The following is a 23,940-nucleotide window of genomic DNA, read 5'->3' as shown; positions in this document are numbered from 1 at the left end:
ATATCCAGCACAATAATTCCCAACATAGCCCCTTTCCCACGGGTGTTGTGAGACTCACACTAAGGTATGTGAAGACATTTCAAAAAATATAAAGAACTGTGCCAATGCATTACAGCATTATGATTCTTAAGTAAAGGCTCTTGGCTATTGTTTGAGCTGATTTTATTCTCCTTATCGATTTGTAAGAGCTTCTAACATATTGCTGCTGCTTTCTCCTGGCAGTAATTGTGGTCTCTCTGGTTTACAGGGGAAGCCCATTAGGTTTGATTTTCCCATCTTTCAGCCTAATGGTATTTCTCTTGATTTTTGCTTGCTGCCTCACTGCAATGGAGCGGAGGCCTTTGTTATAAACCTGAGATGAAATCCAAATCACTTCTTCACGAGCAGCCTTTTAGGGTCAGGTCACCACCTGATATCACAGGGCTCCCAGAATTCCCGTGGCAGGTAGCATGTGAGAGCTGCTTAGACCAGGTGTTGAAATTAGTCTAGGCCCAACAGCTCAGTGCAAAGAAGAATATAGGCCATGCCTAAAAGACATTAGGCTGCAGGCAAGCAAGAATTTTAATTAAAATGGAAATGATGACCAGGGCCTCCTCTCTAAGTTACAGCTGTTCATTCATGGACTGCCTTACAGCTTAACCCTATCCTGTCCAAGAGAGGGTTAGGCAGCTTGAAGGTTCTCAGGAAATGGTGGCTGATTGCAGAGCCCTGTAAGTGTTGTTAGGTAGTGGGTAGATGGTTACTCAGCTGACTGGAGCACTGTGCCATGGAGGCCTAGGCCATGTGCTTGGTTCCAAGTTGTATCTAATGGCTCTTCTCTGAGCTGCGGCCTCAGACAGCATCACTGACTATTGTAATTTGCAAATGTACATCTTTGGTCATGAGGATGACTGGTTTGGGGCACAGGAATACATCAGTTCAACTCTATATCCATGACTGGGAAAACAACTCAAAGTCAAGGGGAAAAAAGAGATAGGATGGTGTTTCTTTTGTGCTCATTCCACCAAATCCTGACAATCTCAACTGATGCTGGCCAGGAATATGAGCTCTACATATTAAGGATAGCACTGTGGAAAAATTGAAAACCTAGCAAATATTTGAGTGCGCATCTTGTACAGGTATCGTCAAAGTTGGGCTTGTACAATAGAAATAACCAGATTGGTGCCACAGTCTGGTTATTTCTGTTGCATAAATTTGAATTAACTTGTACTAAACATGAACTTAGGGATGTTTCTTTCAATTTGCCTATATGATCAGTCTTTTGGTCCTGAAGTGGCTGGTCACATTCAGGCTGAAGGGAACACATTAAGGGATTATCGGTTCATAATCCAAACTATAAATAGACAGATCACCCAAACTGGCAACCTTTGTATTTACTCTAATTTCTCTGTTTTTAGACTAGGAACACCCTTGGGAATGAGGGAGGTGTCAAACCTATATGTCTAAGCATTTCTAGGGTTGCCATGGGCCTTGACTGAGAGCAGAGTAATACTGAAGTGTGAAGAATAATGATGCTGATGATAAGAATAGCTAACACTTGTATAGTGCTCTGAGGTTCGAAAAATGCTTTGCAAATATTACTTTGTTTTGTTCTCACAAAAACTCTGGGAGGTAGGTGCTATTATTAGCCTTTTCTTACAGCTGAGGAAACTGAGGCACACAGAAGTCCAGCGATTTCTCTGGGTCATATGGCTAATGAAGCATCTGAGGCTGGATTTGAACTCAGGTCTTCCTGCCTCCAGGTCCAGTGCTCTGGTTCACGGGGCTGCCTAACTGTGAATGGAATGCAAGGAGCTTGAATACGGAAGTTTTGTCTACGTATCCTCACTATTTAGTCCCATGTGTAGCACGTAGTGGTCACTTACTGTTCGATGCACGGGAATGTGGGTAAGCTCAGCACTGGACCTTCCTGGTATGGTGACAAACCTCCATTCTGCTCTCTGTGACGGCAGCTGTCCTAAATGACAGCATTCCCAGGGTACAATTTATGAGCAGATGTTGTAGCTGTATGGCCATAACAACCTGGTCACCCTTTTTCTATATCTAATCTTCCAGTGAGTATCATTTACTAGACCTGAAGTCAGGAAGACCTGAGTCGGAATCCTGCTTCAGACATCTAGTTGCTGTGTGGCCTTGTGTAGGCCACTTAGCCTCTTTCTGCCTCAGTTTCCTCATACCTAAACTGGGGCTAACAATAGTACCTACTTTCCAAGGTTGCTTTGAAGCTCAAATGAGATAAGGTATGTAAAGACTTGCAAACCTTCAAGTGCTATATTACATTCTAGATATTACCGTAAAGTGCCCACTGTCTGCAAGGCACTGTATTAGGAACTGGAGAGACAAAGACCAAATGAAAACAGTCCCTGTCTTCAAGGAGCAACCGTTTACTGGAGGGGTGTGACACATAGCCAAGCCAGTGAGTGCAAAGGACTCTACCAAGTCATTTTAAGAGGTTGAGAGTATTAATAAGTAGTGGGGGCAGGAAAGGAAGACAAAGGAGATCAAGAAGGATCAGGAAAGGCTTCATGAGAAAGACTGGCCTCTGAGCTATATTTAGAAGGAAAGTAGGGAGCTTTCTGAAAGGATGGGAGGGTGTTCCTTTGCTTATGCAAAGGAACAGTGTCAGGAGATGGATCCTCTTCTTTCATGATGCTGACCTCATGCTTCTATTTCAAAATTCAGGTGATCTCCAGTCACAGGGTTGAGTGAAAAACGGCCTCAAATACTTATGAAGTTCGGACTTTAAAAGAGCTTCTCCTGGCAGAGGAAAAGTGTGTATGAAAGGTGGAGCCTGACACCACTCCCCACTCTGGAGACCAAGAGAAAGAGATCTGGTCTTCCTTTGCCAACGAGTTTATTTCTTCTAGGTTCTGATGGGTTCATCATCTCCATCTTAATTCTGGAGCCTAAACTATCCATTTTTTTTATTGGTGGTGTTATTTTATTTTTTAAAATTCATTTTATTGGTAGTATTAGTCTACCATTTCCCAACTCATTCACTAAATAACTGGAAAAATGCAAAAAGTCATAGTGGAAAATGTGGGCAAAATTCTCTCTGAAGACAATCAAGAAAATTCTCCTTGGCACAGTTTAGCAAAGGTGTTCCTATATCGTGGAAAGTCAGTATGATATAAAGCAAGATATACTAGGCAAAACTGGGAGACCTGGGTCTGAGAACTGGTTCCACCCTTTTCCTAGTTGTTTTTGCTTGGCCTCAGGTTTCTCATCTGTGGCAGGTGGTAATCCTTCTTGTACTATATTTTTCACAGGGCTATCTTAATGTTCAAATGAGATAATGCATGTAAGGTGGTACATAAATACAAGCGATTATCTGCTAAGTTGTAAATGCGTGAGGGCAGGGACTGTAGTCTTATTTTATCCTTCTGTCTCCAGCATCTGGAACTGAGATTCACACAGAGAAGATCCTTCAACAAACATTTATGGAATTTGTCATAGAATATTAGACAATTCTTAACCCTAAAGAGTTACCTGATATTTTTCTTCACAACAACTTGTGAAGTAGATAGTGCAAGTTTTTAGAGAGGAAGAAACTGAGGCTAGATCTAGGCCCTCATTGACTGTTGGCTCCGTTCCTCACCACAGTGCCATGGTTGGAACACTGGATAGGTTGTTGGATGGAATTGAGAGATTCCATAGTCTCCTTTGGTGAAGCATTTCATCCTCAGTGTTGGGAAGGTCTTTGTCCTTGGTGCTAGTATGAACTACCCATGCTTTGGCTCAAACCTATTCTTCCTTAAAGAAGTTTCTGTGGTGCAGGATGCTGGATTTGCAGTTGGAAAGAATTGGGAACAGATTCCAAATCTGACACATCAACTGTGTTCTGGGGCAAAATACTTAATCTTTCAGAGCTTCACTTTCCTTATCTATAAACTGGGGGGTGATAAGACCTATTGTGCTTACCCCATGGGGTTTTGTTTTAGACTCCACTAATGTAATCTGTGTAAAAGCTTTGTAAATGTTAAATATATAGATGTTTGCATTAGCAGAGATGGGGGACAGATGGTGCCTATGCTATGGGGGAAAGAGTACTTGAATAAATATGATGTATGCTCTCCTAATCCTACTTAAAACAAATGGCCAGTTATCAATTCTTCTAGTCAAGATTATTATTATTATTATTTTTTAAAGCTGAATGCCCATTAGGGCTTTTGAAATAAAATATATGATCTAGGTGCTATAATCCAGCTGTTACTGAGGCAATCTAGGGTAAGTCACTTATGGTTTAGGAGGCCTAGGGAGGATTTACCCAAGGTTATATCAGTAGAAAGTTTTAGTGATAGGATTTGAACTCAGGGGGCCCCTGACTCAACATCCAGCTCTTTCTATTGTACTACACCATCTTCTGTTTTAATAATCCCCTTAAAAAAACCCATTGAAACAACTTACTCTTTCCTCAACTGAGATAATGGTGGTAAACAAGAAAATAGCAATCCGAGTGGTAAAATAATGTTTTATTCCATGGATGATCAAACGCTACCATGCCACGTCCTAACTTCCCTCCTACCACATCTCATGGCCAGAGCCGGGTTCCCCTTCCAGATCAGGTTGGCTTTGCTGATAGTCGAGCCCATTGGAGTAGCAAAAGCATGAACACATAGCATTCTGATTGGTCCTGTTTGTCAGTGGGTTGATCTCTTCAAAAAATGGCGGTGTGTGTCACCTTCCTTTGTTTAGAAAACAAAAACCAAAAATAAAAAACAAACACAAAATTCCAATTTGACCTAACTACAACTGACAGCCAAAGCTTAAAGGTGAAACCGAAATCCCCAACCACTGAAAAGCATCATGGATATGTCTTCACTGCTGTCAGATGTCGAGGTCACCCACAGGACAACTGCAAGCCAAAGAAATTGGTACTGACATTCAGGCTGTCAACACGTGAGAAAGGAAATGACAGTAATTGATATATTTCCAACTAGCATTTCTAAAGAGTTCAGATCAGCCAAAGAGTGTTAGCATGCACGCTGAACACAAGATTAATATTGCCGGGGGGCTGAGGGAGTAGGGCAGGGAGACTTCACAAATGACTGACGTACATTCCTTTATATACAACAAAATGAAATATACACTATGAATATTGGCTGTACATTTGGTCAGAGTATATCTTACAAGGCTAACGTAGAGAGCACTCAAAAGGGAGGCAATGGAACAATTCCCAGGAAATGAAGTCCAATTCTGACATGTTCTTACACATTTTTTTTCTCTTCAGGTTTTTCTTCTACAAGGGTTACTCAATAACACTGGAGAGGTTGGGATCAAAGCCCTGTCATTTTTACCAAATGTGATACTGACGGACGAGACCACTTAGGGAGAAATAGGACTTGACAGTTTTAGTTCCTGGAATGAAATGGAAATGGACAGTGGCAAATCTAAACCCAAACCTAAATCAAGCTCTGTGGGAAAGCAGCCTCTTGCAAATGAACGTGCCTGGGGTGTCTTCCGTCCCTCAGCTTTCTGAAATGGCTCCACAATGTGTCTGACTCATGACCTTAAAGACAAAGTAGTTAGTTTAGATGTCGCCTTATCCAAACAAGGTGAAAGCCTGCAGATGGACAAGGAAAAAGCAAAGCAAACCCAAAGAACTCCATGACAACAGAGCTTCAGATAAAAACTATATAAAAATACTAATTCATTACATAAGGTTAAACATTAGCATAACTACGACGATACTTTGTACAGTCCAGAGTCTGTCTTCAAAGCAGCCTGGTAGTAACACTGAATCTTCTAATGATGGGAAGGAGCAAGCAAATATGGATCTTTAAGATGCCTTTAAAATAATTGTGCTATAATCTTTGTTGTTGGTTGTTTCGTTTTTAATTTCCATGACAGTTTCATCGGACACAATGTGATGCTGCTGACAATGGCGCTCTAATGTGGGAGGTGGGCTTCAATGCTGGATAGCTTGGGTTTAAAGGGCCAGTGATCTGGCCAGTGATCTCAAAGTCCTCAAGGCGGGCCTTTCCTACCATTGATCCATAAGCACTCTTCCTTGCGGTAGAGGGGGCGGGGTGGGGTGGGGCACTTAATCCAGCAGTCACTGTGTGGCCAAGAGAAGGTGATGCCTTGAAGCTATATTCGTTCCAGACAGCAGTCTCGGTTGGACCCGTCATGCGTGATGTCCCTCTTCCTGGGAAGGAGCTTGCTGCTGAGACAGAGCAGGAAGGCTGCCTTCAGTTCTGTGACACACATGCTAACATAACATTTCTTTCCCCAGCTCCTCCCCTGGGGGGATGGCAAGGGGAGGGGGTAGGGAGGGAGGACACTTTCCAGTTGCATATTGTTAGACAGAAAGAACCACTTTTGTGCTGGGTGTGGATGCACAGTTAGTCCTCTTCCTCCTCTTCTTTCATCGTGACTGTGGCCAGTTTGTCCTGAATCCTGAAACACTCCACAAAGAAGTTGATGATGGATTGGTAGAGGTGTTGTTCCAAGGAGGAGCTGTGAAAGTAATGGCTTTCATCTGGGTAGATCTGTAAGGGGAGGCAGGGAGAGAAATTACAATGAGAAACTCAACATTTCCTGAAGGGGCAAAAGAGGTTGGTGCCCTTGGAGCCATATAAATAGGTGGTGCTGTGGACAGAAGGCTAGACCTGGCATCAGGAAGATCTGAGTTCAAATCCAGCTTCAGAAACTTAACTCCAGCCCTGGGCGAGTCACTTCCTCTATGACTGCCTTGGTTTCTTCTCTCTATAAAATGGGGATAAGAAGATTTCCTACCTCCCAGTGTTGTGAGAATCAAATGAGACATTTGTGAAGCACTTTTCAAATCATGAAGTACTACATAAATGTTAGTTATAATTATTATAATTATGTAAATGAAAGACCCACTTCCTCCATGAAGCTCTCTGTGGATAGGGTACTGTTGGAGGACTTGGGTTAAAATCCCATCTCTGACACTTTCTCTATCTGGACTTAACCTCTTTGGGCCTCAGTTTCCTCATCTGTAAATTGAAAGAATTAGATCAATTAACCTCTGAGGTCCCCTCCAGTCCTAGCTCTATGATCAGTCAATAGTACTTAGCTGAAATAACTCTCATTTAAGCAGATCACAAACTCTGAGTGCCCTCGGCAACTCTCCAAGATTTTGAGTTGCAGAGATGGCACTTTGGTAGATCTAAAGATCTGCTTTGGTAGAAGTTTTCTCAGTTGGGAGTTAATCATACTAATGTCATTCCAAGTTTAGTCCCCATTCCTATTTAATAGAATGCCAAGTTTCCTTAAAGGTTTAGGAAGTAATATAAGAGAGAGGTTAGTACGATTGCTATGACTTCTGTTTTGTAGATGAAGAAAGTGAGATTCAGAGAAGGACTGAGAATGTCCCAAGATCACACAGCTAATTAGTGTCAAAGACAGAACTCAAAAGCTGAGAACTGAGGAAACCACCAGGAAAGGTGGCTTGAGGAGCTATCACCTAAGCTAAGCCTTTCTATGACTTCCACAGAACTGGAACTGTCCAAAAATGGAATGGGCCGAGCCATAGGAAGCCCTAGAAGCCATCAGGCAGAGGCTGGAGGGCTCCCTGTTAGGGAGATTGTAGGAGATATTTCTGTCCAAATATGCACTGGATTCAATGACTGACTTGGACGACTGAAGTCCCTTCCAACCCTGAGACTCTATGGGTGCCACAGCACCTGGGCTATTTATTTAGAGACTGTTTGCCTGTCACATGCCGGCTGCATGCATTCAGCAGGGTACAGGGAAGCAATGGGCCTGGGCTGAGATTCTGTCTCGGATGCTGACTACCTTGGGCAAGTCACTAAACCTCTCTGGGGCTCAGTCCCTCATCTGTAAAATGAAGGGAATGAAATAGGTGACTTCTAAGGTTCCTTTCAACTCTGTGACAGAAGCATATACACACAATTGTGTTTTGCAGAAACAAGATTTGCTAGGTAAAAATCCATGTTTTCTGAACAGAACATTCTCCCAGGGGTGTCCCATATTTCAACCAATCAATGAAAGCAAATGACATCCCACTGGAATGAACGGCTGTGTGGCTGATTGAAGGGAATGTTACACCTGGTAGATTTTGGCATTATGACCACAGATCAGTTGAAGGCACAACAGCTGAGTGCTCCAGAAGGCATCATTTTGTGTCGGGGGAACACTTGCTGACTCCTCTCCCCCAGCCTTGGAAGGGTCAGATGTTTTGGACTTCCCATCTGGAACAGGGGCAGTGGTGGCCCACAGCAGAGTCTGGGGCTGAGAGGCATGATGAGGGCAGGTGGCTGCAGGACTGTCTAAGGGTACTGATGTTCGGACCTCCGATGAGAGCCACGCACCAGGGGAGACCATCGTGAGGAGGCCTTCTCATAGGCACCAGCTTGAGTGGTCTCTTTGGCCACACACGCTCTCCCCATTTGGGCTCATTCTCCCCAGTGACCTTGGATGTGTGAGAGAGGTGGCATTTCTGTTCTGGCCTTTTTTACTATGCCGCCTCAGAAAATAACCCTTCTAAAGGTAATTGACTCTAGCTGGCTACAATCAAGGGTGAGCACACCTGCTGGGGGGCTGGTGAGTGATATGGTAATAGAGTCCTCCACCCCTCAGGGTTGTCCCTGGGATGCTGAGAGGAGAAACAGTGAGCTCCCCTCTGGGGACCCAGCTAGCCAGCACGAGTGCCGGGGGGGAGGAGAGTAAACCCAGTTGGGGTGCAATAACACAATTATGTTTTCTAAATGAGAAAAACAGGTCTGTTCGCATATACCGTACCTGCAAGCTGTAATTAGCCTTCCCCCTAATTAGATGTGCAATGAGCTCTGCTGTATGCTGGAAATGGATTTTTTCTGCAGGGGGAGAAAAACAGAAGTGTGTGTCGGAAGCCGCAATCACCATTAAAGCCAGACTTATTCCCAGGTGAACAGTGCCATCGCTGCCCGGGTCACTCACCATCAGCAGTTGCGTGGATGATCAAGAACTGTTGTTCTTCCAGGGTTGACACCCGGTGGGCTAATCTGGTCATCTGGAAGGAGGCGCCAACCAAGGGAATGAGTTAGTCATTTTCAGCACAAGGAACAAAGTATTTTTTTAAAAATGCCTGTACAGGATGTCCCCAAAGTCTTTAGGCTATTAAAGCTTAAAACTGCGCCAAGACTTTTAGAACTCCCTGTACAAACCTGCAGTAGTTCTAAAGATGGTTGTTGTAGAAGCTGGGAGTGAAAGGGGGAGGCATTCCCATGATTCAGCTAACCTTTGCTAACTCTTTCCTTTGCTCACCAGACCAAAAAAGAAGAATAAAAAAAAGTTCCTGCTCTCCCTTGCTATAAAGTGCCACCATTTCAGCCAATGCACACCAGCTGGCTCCATGTCTGGGAGGTGGGCTTAATTATTCAGGTACAAACTTTGCCCCTGTGGTTGATAATGAGCAAACTCCCACCCTGTAACAGGCTGCCCTGAGGCAGGTATCCTTAACCCGAAGACAGTTTGAGAAAGGTTACCAGCTCTTCTAAGAGCTGGAAGTGATTGATCATACAGTCCAACCCCATGCTTGTACATGTGGGATCTTGGGAACAGAATGGTCAGGGGACTTGCCCGCCTGAGGTGGCCCAGCTAAGTAAAGTGGTAGAGCTGAGATCTAAGTGCACTCTTCCTGACTTTAGCCCAGCACTCTTCCACTGGGCCTCCCCATTCCTTACATTTGTTTTGCTCTTACAGCTGATAAAGCTCTTTAACACACAGGATTTCCACTGAGTCTCCCAACAACCTGGGAAGGAGAGGATGCAACTGAGGTTCATGAAGTAGGGTCTTATGGCTTGGAAGGGATGGAGCTGGGACTAGAACCCAGGTCTCTTGATTCCTGGCCTAGGGCATGTCCCACTGTGCCATCCCCACCTCTCATAGCAACTAGGAAATAGCATTTTTTGTTGTTGTTGAATCCAAATGCACTATGGGCAGACATTTTGGTAACATAATTTCAGAGGACTGACTTGGGATGGGTCCCTGTGCCAAAAAACCAGGCCGATTAGCCCAGTGATGTTGGCAGTACCTTTTATTTTACTTTTCTAAAAACAGTGATCGATCCTATGCTTTTACATCACCTTCATTTCCAAATATGTCCCTCCTGATCCCTTACTCAGAGAACCATAATTTATAACCAGTTAAAGAGGAAAATAGTTCAGCAAAACCAACATATCAGCTGTGTCTAACACCACATGCAACATTCCATACTCTCTCTTCTTCCACTTGGCAAAGAAGAGAGAGTGCATTTCTTTAGTGCTTTTTTGGACTTCCTTTAGCAGGAGACAGACCTAGTTCTTATTCCACAATGAAATGCAAAGGCTCTTGGGAGAGACAATAAGGTCGCTGAAAGAAAAAAAATGGGGTACCCTAGGGAATTGGGGATGAAGGGCTAGAGGAACACAGAGAGACGATGCCTTCTGTATGTACTGAAGGGAAATATCCCAGACAGGGCAGTTGTCATGAGGGTGTCCAAACATACCTCATATGCTCTGTTGTCAATTCCAAGGAGACCCAAGTATCTTTCAGAAAATGCAGAAGCTTGGAAAGAGAGAAAAACATTAGCTAACTCTCCCTTGGCCTGGAAAGCAAGTACTCTGCCCATTTCCATTCCCCAAACAGATCTTCACCAAAAAGTGGACTTTTTGCTTGAATAAAACAACATCACTGTGGTGGCACTTGTAAAATGTGTGCTTTAGAATTTTTAAAAATAGTAAAAATCTTGGTTTCTTGGGCCTAGATTAATGTGATTCCTCAATTAATCCCCAAAGACTTTTGTGATCCCTTCAGTTACAAGTGTTCTCCCTCCTTCAACTATCTCCTGTTAAATCCATCTGTGTCCATACTACATCCATTCATTAGAATGTAACTTTCTTGAGAGCTGGGACAATACTACTTTTCATTTCCAAGGCTTAGCACAGAACTTTGCACATAGTATTTAATAAATGATGTTAAATGAAATTATCCACAAGGGAAAAGAATCAAATAAAGATTAAGTAACTCATCGCCAGAAAAATGTTCATGATCTCAAGACACATGCAACTCCATTTCTTTCCTAGACCATCTCCAGCTGAATTCAAAATTTTGTACAACTGAAGATTCATGTTCAGAATGATGATTCCCTGGGCACTGCCAGTTCCTTAACCATCAAGGAAAGAGTAATTTCTCTCCACTAGGTCTTACTAAGATAGGAAAATGAATTCATATATTTGAAAAAATTTCCACAAGGTTCAAATAAAAAAGGGTGTTTTCAGGTGAACCCTCTAGTATCTAGGAGATCCAACCCTGGTGTCAGAGCCTGAGTAATTCTGGTTTTACTGAAGATTTAAATTAAATCTGTAATGGAAGATATATTTGTGAATGGAAAAAGTTATTGTGTATTTTCAGACCCTGGCTTATCGACTAGATTTTGTCTATTAAGGACTATAAAGACAAAATTTAAATATATAAAATGTATAGGGTAATTTTGGGGGGGGGTGAGGATACGAAAGATTTTATTTAGAGGGTGGCACTGAGCTAAAGTTTGAAAGAAATTAGGGATGATACTAAGAGGCAGAGGTAAGGAAGTGCACTTTAGACACTGGGGACAGGCTCTGTTGCTACTGGGATAAGGACGCATTATTTGACAAAACCTACTGGGAAAACTGGACAGCAGTATGGAAGAAATTAGATTTAGACCAATACCTCTCACACAGCTAATTCCATGTCTTGGGAAATGGCTCATAACTGCATAAGGAAAGTTCAGGATTGGGTGATAATTTGCAAAATATGGGGAGAGAGAGAAAAAGTTAGGCTACCCTTGTCCTATTCAAATACCTCATGTTCTGGCCCCCCCCACCAACTACTTTCCAACTTTTCTCCTTCCTCAGGAAATACCCGAGTATACTCTAAACCCTCCAACCACACAGGCCCTCCAGAGATCTAGTGCCATGATGGAGGAGAGGAATGGCAGTGGAAATGTGGGCACAAAGGCTTGTTCTCTTCCCTTCTCCAGCTGGGTTTGAGCCCTTCTTTTCACCAGAGAGTAAACTGGCCCTTAAATCTGTTTTGTGTCCAGCTCCTGCAGAATGTAAATGGGGATTTTCTCTGTGTTAGACACTCTGCTATACTAAGGGAACACAGAGGCAAGAAACAGTCTCTGCCTTCAAGGAACTTGAATTCTAGGGGGGGAGACAGTATGAGAAGATTATGTTAGTAATGAGTGGGGGAGACTGGGAAGGGCCTCCTGCAGAAGGTGGGATTGAAGTCAAGTCTCAGAGGAAGCTAGAGAAACTAGAAGGAAGATAATCATCACCATAGCTAACATTTATAAAACACCCACTATGTGCCAGGAAATATGCAATCCCTTTACAAGTCTTATCTCGTTTGATCTTAACCACACTCCTGGGAGGTAGGTGCTATTATTCTCCCTATTTTTCAGATAAGGAAACTGAGGCAAGCAGAAGTTAAAGGACTTGCCCAGCTACTAAGTTTTCTAACACTTGATCTGGATGTGGGCCCTCCTGACGTCAAGCTCAGGGCTCTTTCTACTGTACCACCTAACTAAGGGCCAGGAGCAAAGACTGGAATGGTAGGAAGGTGCCAGGCATTTTTGGAGACACTTCCTCCATCAGGGTTCATTATAACAGAGTTTTTACCTGCATTCCAGGAACCCTCAAATTGCCTTTGTAATGGACTCAGTCACTGAGGATGCAGAAATAAGGATTTGAGATGAGGGGGTGTGTGGGAAGCAATGCTGGTCTCAGATATCGTGGGTCCCAGTGAAAAGGGCTATTTACCATAATATTTGAAGTCCGTTATGGGGGAGAGAGCAGAACCACAGGTGAAAACTGGACCTTGACTTTGACCTTGATTTTCCACTTTTGTTGGAAGAATGTAAGTACTCAGGTACCCACCATAATCCTAGTGTAGAAAGAGAGAAAGATTAGATATAAATGACCACAGGTTAGTAATTGAAACAGTTTCAGGATACAATGGGAACGAAGGCATCAGCACATTATTATTATTATATCATTATTATAATGCCATTATAATAATAGTAAAGGAATCCCTTTCCACTCTAGGAAACATTCATGTTCTCTCACCAATTCTTTGGTCTTGGGTTCTGTGTTTTTACACAGGGCTGGCTTTACCTTTCACTCAATTCCATACATCTTTATTAAGTGCCTACTATGTGCCAGGCATTGGGAAAACAAAAATAAAAAAGGCCCTGCCCTCAACTACCTTACATTCCCCTGAGCATGGGGGAGCCATGCCAACAGATAACATAAAATTTATACAAAATATAGAGCAGATGAGGAGTAAGGAGGAGTCACTGGTCGGAAGGTTAACTGGGAGAATACACAAAAGGTACTTGAATTGAAGTTGGTATTGAATTAGGGTTATCTAAGAGGTGGAGGGGAGGAAGGAGATGGAGAAGTGTGGAGAACAGTGAGTAAGTCAGTTTGGTTGAAGCGCAGAACATACAAGGGGGACTAATGTGAAATCAGTCTGGAGGACAGTTTATTGCCCAGAGGAGTTTTATATTTTATCTAGATGTAATCGGAGATCACTGGTTCTCTTAAAGGAGGAGAATGATATGGTCAGACCTCTGCCTCAGGTGTGTTATTTTGACAGCTGAAGAGAAGACTTGGAAATATAAAAAAGCAAAACAGTTGTATGTCTATGTGATGTGGTTAGGTCCTCATTTTTATAGCAATTTGTTATAAACTTAGTATTAACAATCAACACAACTAATTAAATTTGATTAACTGTCATTGACATTCAAATAAATGAATCTCAACATTCAATGTTATGATGTTTTAGTCACTCCCTTTATATTTCCATAAAAACTCTTTGTCTCTTCATTCCCATTCAAGTTTCCTCTTGGATGGTTATAATTAGGGTGTTCCTTGCCTTTTTTTTCCCTTTCAATAAATGTTTGGTGATAACAAAACCTGAAATTCTCCCGTTATTCATTCTTTTGGATTAGGGATACAAACATAACCTAGGAGAGTCATCGAATTTAGGAATCCTCATCCATTATCATCTTAGTTAGAAATTGGTTTGTCAAGATTAATTTCATTCCCTTAGAAGGCCCTAAAGGAATCCGATGGAGGATAGATCATTTTTGATGTAGGAAGCTGGGGAGAAAGTAAGCAAGCCCTGGTGCATAGGGAGGGGAGGTTTGGGTTCAACACCATCTCAAGAGGCCCCAGAAATTCCTCCAGGAAATGCAGTGGGAAGCATGAGGGCAATGGGCAACTAGAAAGAGACTAGGGATATGAGATATGGAAATGGAATGGTGTCAACAATAAAAAGATACCTACTTCGCCATTTTGTTTAGGGCTGGTACTGTTATTATAATTATGTTCTATTAATTTGGGATCTAGAGCTGTTTATTGCTTCAGGTGCTCCCATTCCTAATTAAATACTAGGCAGAGTCCTGACATAGAAGAAACCATTCTAAATAAATACTCTTTCCTTCAAATTCAAAATGAACTTTGCTGAACCAGGCTCTCTGAGTTATCTTCTCAGTAGTGACAATGGTTTGCACTGATCTATCTATTCTCTGGACTTTTTTTTTCCTATTTAACAGCAAATCAGGATTTCTTATAGAAACCCAGTTTTTTTCCCCCGATTTGTTAACATATTTTATTTAAAGTTTTGAGTTCCAAATCCTATCTCTCCCTCCTCCCTGAGATGGTAATCAATCAGATATAGGTTATACATGTGTAATCATGTAAAACATTTCCATATTAGCCATTTTGTACAGGAAGACTTGAATAAAAGAAAAAATGAAAGAAAGTGAAAAATAACATGCTTCAGTCTATATTCAATTAATATCAGTTCTTTCTCTGGAGGTGAATAGTATGCTTCATCATTAGTCCTTTGAGATTGTCTTGGATCATCGTATTGCTGAGAATACCTAAGTCATTCACAATTTTTTATTGAACAATATCGCTGTTACTATGTACAACATTCTCTTGGTTCTATTCACTTCACTATGCATCAGTTCATGTAGGTCTTTCCAGGTTTTTCTGAAATTATCCTGCCTGTCTTATAGCACAATAATATTCTATTATATAGAATGTTATATATAGAGAGATTATAATTCTACATATAGAATATTATTTTATATATTATATAATATAATAATATTATAACAATATATGTTACATATAACAATTCTTCTATGTATTGTTATAGCACAATAATATTCTATTATATAGAATAGTATTATATATGGCATATCCATTCTATATATAGAATGAATATTCTACTGAATATTATATATATTTTTATATTGTTATATATAATAATATATAGTATATATTGTCACATATAACAATTCTTCTATTCTATATATTGTTATATACATATTATATATATAGAATATGTATTCTGTATATAGAAATCATCCTGCCTATCTTATAGCATAATAATATTCTATTATAATCATACGCCACAGCTTGTTTAGCCATTCCCCAACTGATGGTCACCCCTTTGTTCTCCAATTCTTAGATACCACAAAAAAGAGTTGCTATAAATATTTTGTACAAATAGGTCCTTTTCCCTTTTTTTGGATGTCTTTGGGATATCAGACCTGGCAGTGATATTGCTGGATCAAAGAGTATACACAATTTTATAGCACTTTGGGCATAGTTCCAAATTGCTCTCCAAAACAGTTGGACCAATTCACAACTCCACCAACAATGCATTAGTGTCCCAGTTTTCCCACATCCCCTCCAACATTTTCCTTTTTTTTTTGTCATATTAGCCACTCTGATAGATGTGAGGTGGTACCTTGGAGTTGTTTTAATTTGTATTTCTCTGATCAATAGTGATTTAGAGCATTTTCATATGACTATAGATAGCTTTGATTTCTTTTTCTGAAAACTGCCTGTTCATTTCTTTTGATCATTTATCAATTGGGGAATGACTTGTATTTTTATAAATTTGACTCAGTTCTCTATATATGAGAAATGAAGCCTCTATCAGAAATATTTATGGCAACCCCCCCCCCCCCATTTTCTGCTTTCCTTATAACTTTGGTTGCATTGGGGTTTTTTTTTTTGTACAAAAGAATTTTAATTTTATATAATTGGTTCTCTGAACTTCTTATAATCATCCACAGCACTGTAGCTGATGGTGGGGATGGGGTAGAGGGTGGTGAGGGGAGGAGAGGCAGGGTTAAGGCTCTAATCACCTGAGATAACCCTACAAGGCAGAAGCTCTTTGCATGCTATGCTGGGCAGAGATCCATTCCTTGGTTCTCTTAAGGACTATCTCCATTCCAATCCATTCCTTCTATCTCCTACCCATTTTACACAGCAGGCCAAGTCAACTGGCAAATGAGTGTAATCATAACGCATTAAAAAATACTAAAATCTAGGAGTACTTGAAGAAATCTGTCTTTTGTCTGCCTGGGAAACTGCCCTTGTGGGAACTCCCTACAGCAAACTAATACAACTAACAGATAAATAATGAATTAAGCCATGGGCTAAAACCAGACTGCTTTTGTAGGCCTGCTGCTAAGCATAGTTTTTGTATTTTAAAATAAATCACAGGGGAGGTACAAGAATTGGATTTGGCCCTTGGGCAATAGTTTGCTTACCCCTGACAAACCCTAGGAAGTTGTTTGAGGATAGACTTACCCAGGGCTATAGAGCTACTAAGTGGGGTGTGAAGTCAGGTCTTCCTGACACCAAGCTCAGCCTTCCATCCATTTTGGTACACTGCCTCTGTTCATAGAATATATGGTACAAGGAAACTCTACTTATTCTTCTTTCCCATTTGGCACCAGACCATAAACAACAGTAGATTTATGGGAACAATGTAATGAAGCAGCTGTTTGACCTTTCTAACAGTAGCTGGCTTCCTCCTTTCCCCAGAGGAAACAGAAGAAAAAACTAAGCAAACAACTTATCTCTTAAAAGCAAAATAATAATAATAAATCACAGGCCATCAAACTGTAGGCACTCCCAATAAATCAAAGTGAAGTCGAAATGATGAAACCATTTAAAGCTCTTTCACTGAGGGGTGTGCCCATATGGAAAACAAAACAAGACAAAGCCAGAGACTCACCTTCCCAAACACAGCAACCCGGGTCTTGTCAACATAGGGTTCCTTCAACATTGTCCTACAAGGTTAAAGGGGAGAAACAGGACTTAATGATGAAGTGCAAACTATACTGTCATTTTTTTTTCTGGTGAAATCCAAAGCAATTCCCACTTATGACTTCGAGAAATGGAAGCCATCCCTGAAAATGGCAGACATTGTGCACATTTCAAGATCAGAAGGAAAGAGCATCTCAACCAATCAGCCAATTAACCTCTCAACAAGGATTTATTAAGCACCTACTATGTGCTTTAAGTCAGACACACTGAGCTGAACATTACATATACAGAGACAAAAGCAAAAGACTATGTCCTCAAGGGGGGAAAACAATAGGCACATATTTTATCAGGAGAAACAACAGGTACAGATACAAGTTTAAAATATATGTGAAATAAGTACAAAGTTCTATTTTTAGGAAAGGCATTAATAATGTAGGTATTAGGGAAGGCTTAAGCTTTGAAGGAATTCAAAGTTGGGGAGGTGAGGAGGGAATATTTTCTTCCAGGCAGAATGTGGTCTGAGATGTGGGGAGATGGGACAGTGTGTATCAGGGAGAGCAAGGAGGCTAGTCTGGTGGGAACCCAGAGTGAGCGATAGTAATGTGAAATCAGTCTGAAAAGAGAAATTGGAGCCTGTCTACCTTTCATTCTACAAGTAATAGAGAGCCTATGGCTCTACTCACCTGTGGCTTTTCAAACCAAAATATCCCTTCTTAGTAACTGTTTACTACACACACACACACACACACACACACACACACACACACACACGCACACACGCACGCACACGTGTGCGCGCACACACACACATTCTTTTTATTAGAATAGAAGCTCCTTGGGGGAAAGAGCTGTGATTATGTTTTTATTTTTATCCCCAGCATTTAGTACAGTGTTTAGCACTTTGTAAATACTTAATAAATGCCTTTTATTTATTTCATACTAAAATTCTTAGATTTTCTGATGGGATAAAGGGAATAAAGGAGAGTGAAGAGTCTGGCTAAATGGATGTTGGTTCCACAATGGAAAGAGGGAAGTTAGGAAGAGATGTGGGTTTGAGGTAGAAAGGGAAGATGATAAATATCAACAAATATCTTTTGAATGATCTCTGTGCAAAGAGTGCCAGCCCTTTAAGGTTCACCTTAAATCCTGTTTCCTCATTCCCTTACTAATTCCCTCCGTTGACAATAACCTTCCCTTAAAACAACACTTGTTTGGATCTTTCTAATTTGCCTATCTCATAATATTCCTTATTTTAGCTTCTGTGTCGTCTCCCTTTTATTATTTTTTTGTCATCTCCCTTTTAGACTGGAGGAGTCTGAGGGATGGTGTCTTGCCTGGATTTTCTCTATCCCCCTGTGCCTCGCTCTGAACACAATAAGTATTTAATAATTGCTTGATGGAGGAATTAATGAATAAATGATACTGCAGTAGATACTAGAATGACACAAAGAGGTAGGAGAATCTGTTCCTGCTCTCCGAGAGATTATAATCTCATTGAGTCAATGGACCTGGCCTGCTGTCTTGACTCCTCCCAGGGCTGTGGGACTTTAGGCAAGTTACAGCTTCTCTGGACCTCATCTGTCAGAAGAAATCATCAATGTTGGAAAACTAAAATGAGAGAATAGATGTGAAAATGCTTTTTAAACGTTTAAATGTTCCATTCAAATTGAAGCTATTATAAATATATTTAGTCAAACTTCATTAATTCTGATCATGCTAATTTGGAATTGATCATTCAGAAATGGACTGGATGGTAATTTGTCTTTGAAATTTTCTCTGAAAAAAAAAGATGCTAAGTAAATGAATACTGTAAATTAGATTTCAAGGAGGATGTTTAACTGACTTAATGAGAACTTTCAAGTAATTAAAGTATCCTTTGAATATAAGAATTAAATATGGAAATAATCTTTACTGTTCATTATAGTGGGTCTAGCAGAGACACCACTTAAGGACAGTAACATACTAGATGTTCTGAAATGTTTGTTGTTATTTAGTTGTTTTGTTCATGTCCACTTTCTTGTGACCCCATTTATGGTTTTCTCAGCAAAGATACTGGAGTGGTTTGGCATTTCCTCCTCCAGCTCATTCTTCAGATGAGAAAACTGAGGCAAACAGGGTTAAGTGACTTGCCCAAGGTCACCCATTATACCACCTAGCTGTCTCCTAAAGTTATTCTCTTTCAATAATTCAGACTATCCTTACCCTCACTGTTTTTTAAAGTTTTGTGAATGCCTTCTATAATTAATACATGTCACTATACCACCACAATTTCTGATTTCATCTCTTCTTTGCTCCCCAACAGTGGACCTTCCTTTGTAACAAAGAAAAACAATTAAACAAAAATACTGAACAAAGCAACCAAGTCTGACAACATCTATAACTTCCCACACCCAAAGGCTCCTAAGGCTGAGCCCAGAGAAGGAAAGTATGCGTCATCATCTGTTTGTCAGCGCCAAGATTGCTTATTGCTAAGAGCAGGGAGCTGGCACCTGAACCAGAAGTCAGGAAGACCCAAGCTCAAATCCAGCCTCAGAGCTTACTAGCTATGTGGCCCTCGGTAAGTCGCTTCACCTCTGCCTCAGTTTCCTCAACTGTGAAATGGGGAAAATAACAGCATCTGCTTTGCAAGGGTGTTGTGAGGATCAAATGTCATAGTGCTTGGAACATGGTAAGAGCTTAACAAATGCTTGTTTCCTTTCTTTCTTCCTTCTTCTACTTCAAAAAAAAAAATACCTAATAGGGCCCAATATTTATAGTCCTGCAAGATTTTCACCAGCACTTTACATATATTATCTCATTTGATCCTCATAAGAGGTAGGTGCTCTCATAAACAGATATGGAAACTGAGGAAGAGTAAGGCTAAGTGACTTGCCCAGGGTCACAAAGCTAGTCCATGTCTGAGATAGGATTTGAACTTTTTTTTTTTTTGCTTTTTGGAGGGCAGTTGGGGTTAAGTGACTTGCTCAAGGTCACATGGCTAGTTTTGTGTTAAGTGTCTGAGGCCGGATTTGAACTCAGGTCCTCCTGACTCCAGGGCCAGTGCTCTATTCACTGTGCCACCTACCCACCCAGGATTTGAACTTCTTGACACTCAAGTCCAGCACTCTATCCACTGTGCCAATATTTTCGAAACTCTGATAGGAGTAATTCTTGGTACCTCTGCCAAATGGAGAATTTAGGCTAGCCCGTTTGCATATGGGCTTTGAGACAGTATATCTGCATTCCCAAAGACAATTAGATAACACACATATACATGTATATGTGTACACACACACACATTCATTTGGAAATTCAAACAAAATAGGAAAATACAGTAATATGCCTAAAATAGCCTGGTACCAACACACATTCATCTCTTTTCTCTAGTAAGGATCCCTTCGTCTTGAAACTGTACTTTCCTAGGAGTCACTGGAAGCTCAATGGCTACTGGAGATTCCACATGTACATACAACAACATACCTCCATGTACCTTCGAAGAATGAAGAGCCCTTATATAGACACTTAAGCTTCTCAAATTTACCCTGCACTTAAGAGAAAGATTCCGGTCCCACATACTCAAGTGAGATAATATAGAGGCAAAGGCTTTAAAAACCTTTAAAGGGCAGATGAAGGTTAGCTCTTGCTGAGACCTTTCTACTCTGTTCTGGTTTCTCCAGTCTCTGGCACCTGATAGTATTCACAGGCTGGACCACATAATGTTGCCCTTGGTTCTATATTCCTCTGTACTTTACTCTCATTTTCCTGTACGTGTAAGTCTTTACTTCTCAATCAGATGATGGGTACTTAGAAGTCAGGACTTGTGCCTCATTTGCCCTCATAGTCACCTCAACATCTAGTATGGTTCTGGGCACCAGAGCCTAGACTAGAGATCAGAAACTGGAGTACTCCATGTAGGAGGGCATAGTGAAGGACCTAGCCAAAGGCTCAAAGCTCTCTAAAATATGAAGGGTTTGGTTGTGAAGTGTAGCAACACATCGATTTCAAATCTTTTCTAAGGTACATGGATACCTTGACTTAGTTGTGCTGGGTACAACTATAGACACCTAATTATGGATTATTTTCAGAAAATCACATGCTAGATAGAGTCTATCTTCTCTTTAAAGAAGACCAGGGAATGGCCTGACTTGGCTTTCACAGTCACTTCTAGTCTTAGGACTGATTGTTTATATACAGGCATATACACCCACGTACATAGGATAGTTATATTCCATGTGCTTTGGAAGACTGTAGATGGGTCCAAATAATTATTGCCAAGTTTCCAGATAAAAAAAAGGAATGGTTTAGCCACTGAAATGATGGATTGAATGATTCAGCCAAAATTCTAGCCATTTAGAAATACATTTGGAAACATATGGATAGTGGTTGTTAGACTTTTTTTCCCCCACTACTTTTCATCAGGATGTTTGGTCTGTATGTGGATACTACCTGACAGCAAGATTTCGCATATATTTGCTATAGAAAGTAACAGGAAACTTTGAAGCTCATGGAGCCAGTCCTGGGCTCTCTTCCACCTCCAAGTAATCTTGGATTTTATTCTAGGCCCTGTTATTGACTCAGCAGGAAGCATCAGCCCCTTGGCAGTCCCGTCATCTCATCTTCTGGGGATTTCCATTTCCTGATCCTAAAAAAAAGTCTAGATAATGATGCTCATTTGCAAAGTGCTTTGAGATCTGTGAAGAGCTGTTATTTCAGTACAAAATATTGTCATTATCCTGTTGCTGTCAACTATAACCAGCTGCGCTCTCTGTAACTATATTTTTAGCTGGGTTTTCTGAAGTGAATCTAATCATTATAAACTGTGAAGGCTATTTAAAAAAAAATTTAACACCAGGACCTCAAGGTTAAAAAAGCATATGCTTAGGGGGAGCGTTACAGTCTTGTTCTTGCCACTAGATAGGAGAATTTTGGCTGGAATCGAACAACAAATATTTTTGATGAAGGCCTCCTGTGTGGTTAACTCCATTTTAGGCACTGTGATCCCTGCCCTCAATGAGCTCGTAATCTAATTGGAGATTTAATACAAACACACATTAAACAATTAGAGAAAGCAAGGTATTATCAAATTAATTGCTGAATGGTGTGGTAGAGGCTCCAAATCCTGCAGGACTTTTGGAGGAGGGGCCCATAGGGCTGGGGTAGTCAGAGCAGGCTACCCAGAGAAGATGAGACCAGAGTGAGGTCTTAAAGGATAGGGAGGAATTGGATAGGTCAATGGTGAGGAGAAGATAGATGAGGGGGATCCCACTCATCCATCGTTCACATAGCTGCCAACACAGTTCCCTTAAAGTGAAGGTCTTACTATTCTAAACTCTTACTCAGCAAACTCTCTTGGCTCTCTATTATCCTGACACTCAACATCAACTCCTCTGACTTTAAAGCTCTTCATATCCTGGCTGGCCCTTTCCTACCTCTCTAGATGACTTACACACTCCTTCCCTCCGCACTCTCTCTAGACCAGCTCACTGTTCTTCCCAGACCACAGTATTATCCCCTGTCCCCTCTCTCTCTATTTATTTCTCATGGAGCTTGCAAGAAGAGGGCTTTGATAATATAACAATAATGACAACACAGAAGAATCCATGCTAAGTGCATCAGAGAGGTGCAAAATTAGGTGAGGTTCCAGGAAAGAAAGGATCTTTATGGACTGAGGAGAGTTGGCATTTGATCAGAAACCAAAGAAAGGATGGGTAGGAAATCAGAGCTGAAAGAGGGGAGGAAGGTTGTTCCAGGCATTGGGAATAGCAAAGACACAGAGGCAGGAAAGTACGAGGCATGTTTAGAGGACATTTTAAACCTGAGTTTTAGTTTACCACGTGTGTGGGTAAGAACTTAGTGAAGGTGGACAGGAGCTTTTCAAGTAGGTGGAATGGAGCATTATGAGATGACTCTGGAAAGCTAGGCTGGTGCTAGACTGTGGAAGGTCTTGAAAGTCAGACCATAGGTCTGAACATTATTCTATGAGCAATAGGGAGCCACTGAAGGTTTAGGGGCTGAAGAGTGACACCTCTAGGCATCCATAATATTTGGTGAAGTGAATTGTTGTAAACCTCTTACCTTCCCGATTGAACTGCAAGCTCTTTGAAAGGTTTTTTTAAAATTTATCTTCGTATCTGACATAGAGTTTGAAGGAATACTCAGCAAGTATTTGATGAGCCAAATAGAAATGCACTGCATGACAATGAAGATGCTAATGCTTGTCTCTTTGGTTTATACTGTATCTCAGATTGTTTCTGACTTTCTGTGTAGATACATTTGGGACTGGGTGAATTCTTTCGGTAACACTTCTCCCCTGGAAAACCATGGCTTATGCCGTAACCTTTGCATGCCATAATAATAATGAGATACGCATTTGCCAAATTGACTCTCTCTCTCTCTCTCTTGGATTAATAGCCTTGGACAGGTTCTTGGTGGTCACCCTCATGACTTCTTCACCTTTTTATTGATTCTGGACATTTTCTTTCGGACTCTCTTACTCTGCTGGTGTAGAAGACACTGGGCAAATGAGAACATAATGTCCTCAGAATTGTGGGTCCTAGAGGTGTGAAAACTACACTGTGGAATAGAAACACCAAAATTTATGTTTTGGGTTACTCTCTAAGCAAGGACAGAGTTGCACTGATCCATTCACACATCTCTCTTGTGACTCATGGCTAATGACTTTATGTGTGAGAATGTTGGCCAGGGGGAGCAGTGCACTCTGCTACCACTCAGTGGAATGAATCTAGCTTAGAGAATGAAGGACCTTCATCCTACTTGGCACTATGCTAGAGCCCGCTGAGCTAATCATTACATAAGAAAAGAGAAGGCTACAGGAGCAAGGTTTTTTTTAGGGGAAAACCAATGATATTTTACCTTGGAAATGTCCTGA

General features: G+C 41.1%; 1 protein-coding gene across 1 annotated transcript in view; it reads right to left on the bottom strand.

Annotated features, from left to right (window-relative positions):
* Nucleotides 1–4,451: 4,451 nt before the first annotated feature.
* DPP6 (dipeptidyl peptidase like 6) overlaps nucleotides 4,452–23,940 on the bottom strand; it is a 990,703-nt gene continuing 971,214 nt past the window's right edge. Inside the window, exons 21-26 of the mRNA XM_069084788.1 lie at nucleotides 17,041–17,095; nucleotides 12,753–12,876; nucleotides 10,457–10,515; nucleotides 8,908–8,980; nucleotides 8,731–8,804; nucleotides 4,452–6,491 (exon numbers count right to left, since the gene is read on the bottom strand). Of these exons, the coding sequence (XP_068940889.1) occupies nucleotides 6,345–6,491; nucleotides 8,731–8,804; nucleotides 8,908–8,980; nucleotides 10,457–10,515; nucleotides 12,753–12,876; nucleotides 17,041–17,095 (532 nt within the window). The 3' untranslated portion in view covers nucleotides 4,452–6,344. The remainder of the gene's footprint in view (nucleotides 6,492–8,730; nucleotides 8,805–8,907; nucleotides 8,981–10,456; nucleotides 10,516–12,752; nucleotides 12,877–17,040; nucleotides 17,096–23,940) is intronic.

Source organism: Petaurus breviceps, unplaced genomic scaffold, assembly GCF_028583685.1.
Source record: "Petaurus breviceps papuanus isolate PSGF00001 unplaced genomic scaffold, PetGlider_PUasm1.0 115, whole genome shotgun sequence".
Classification (NCBI taxonomy): Eukaryota; Metazoa; Chordata; class Mammalia; order Diprotodontia; family Petauridae; genus Petaurus; species Petaurus breviceps.
The sequence above is the reverse complement of the archived record's forward strand: the minus strand, read 5'-3'. Positions and strand labels throughout refer to the sequence as shown.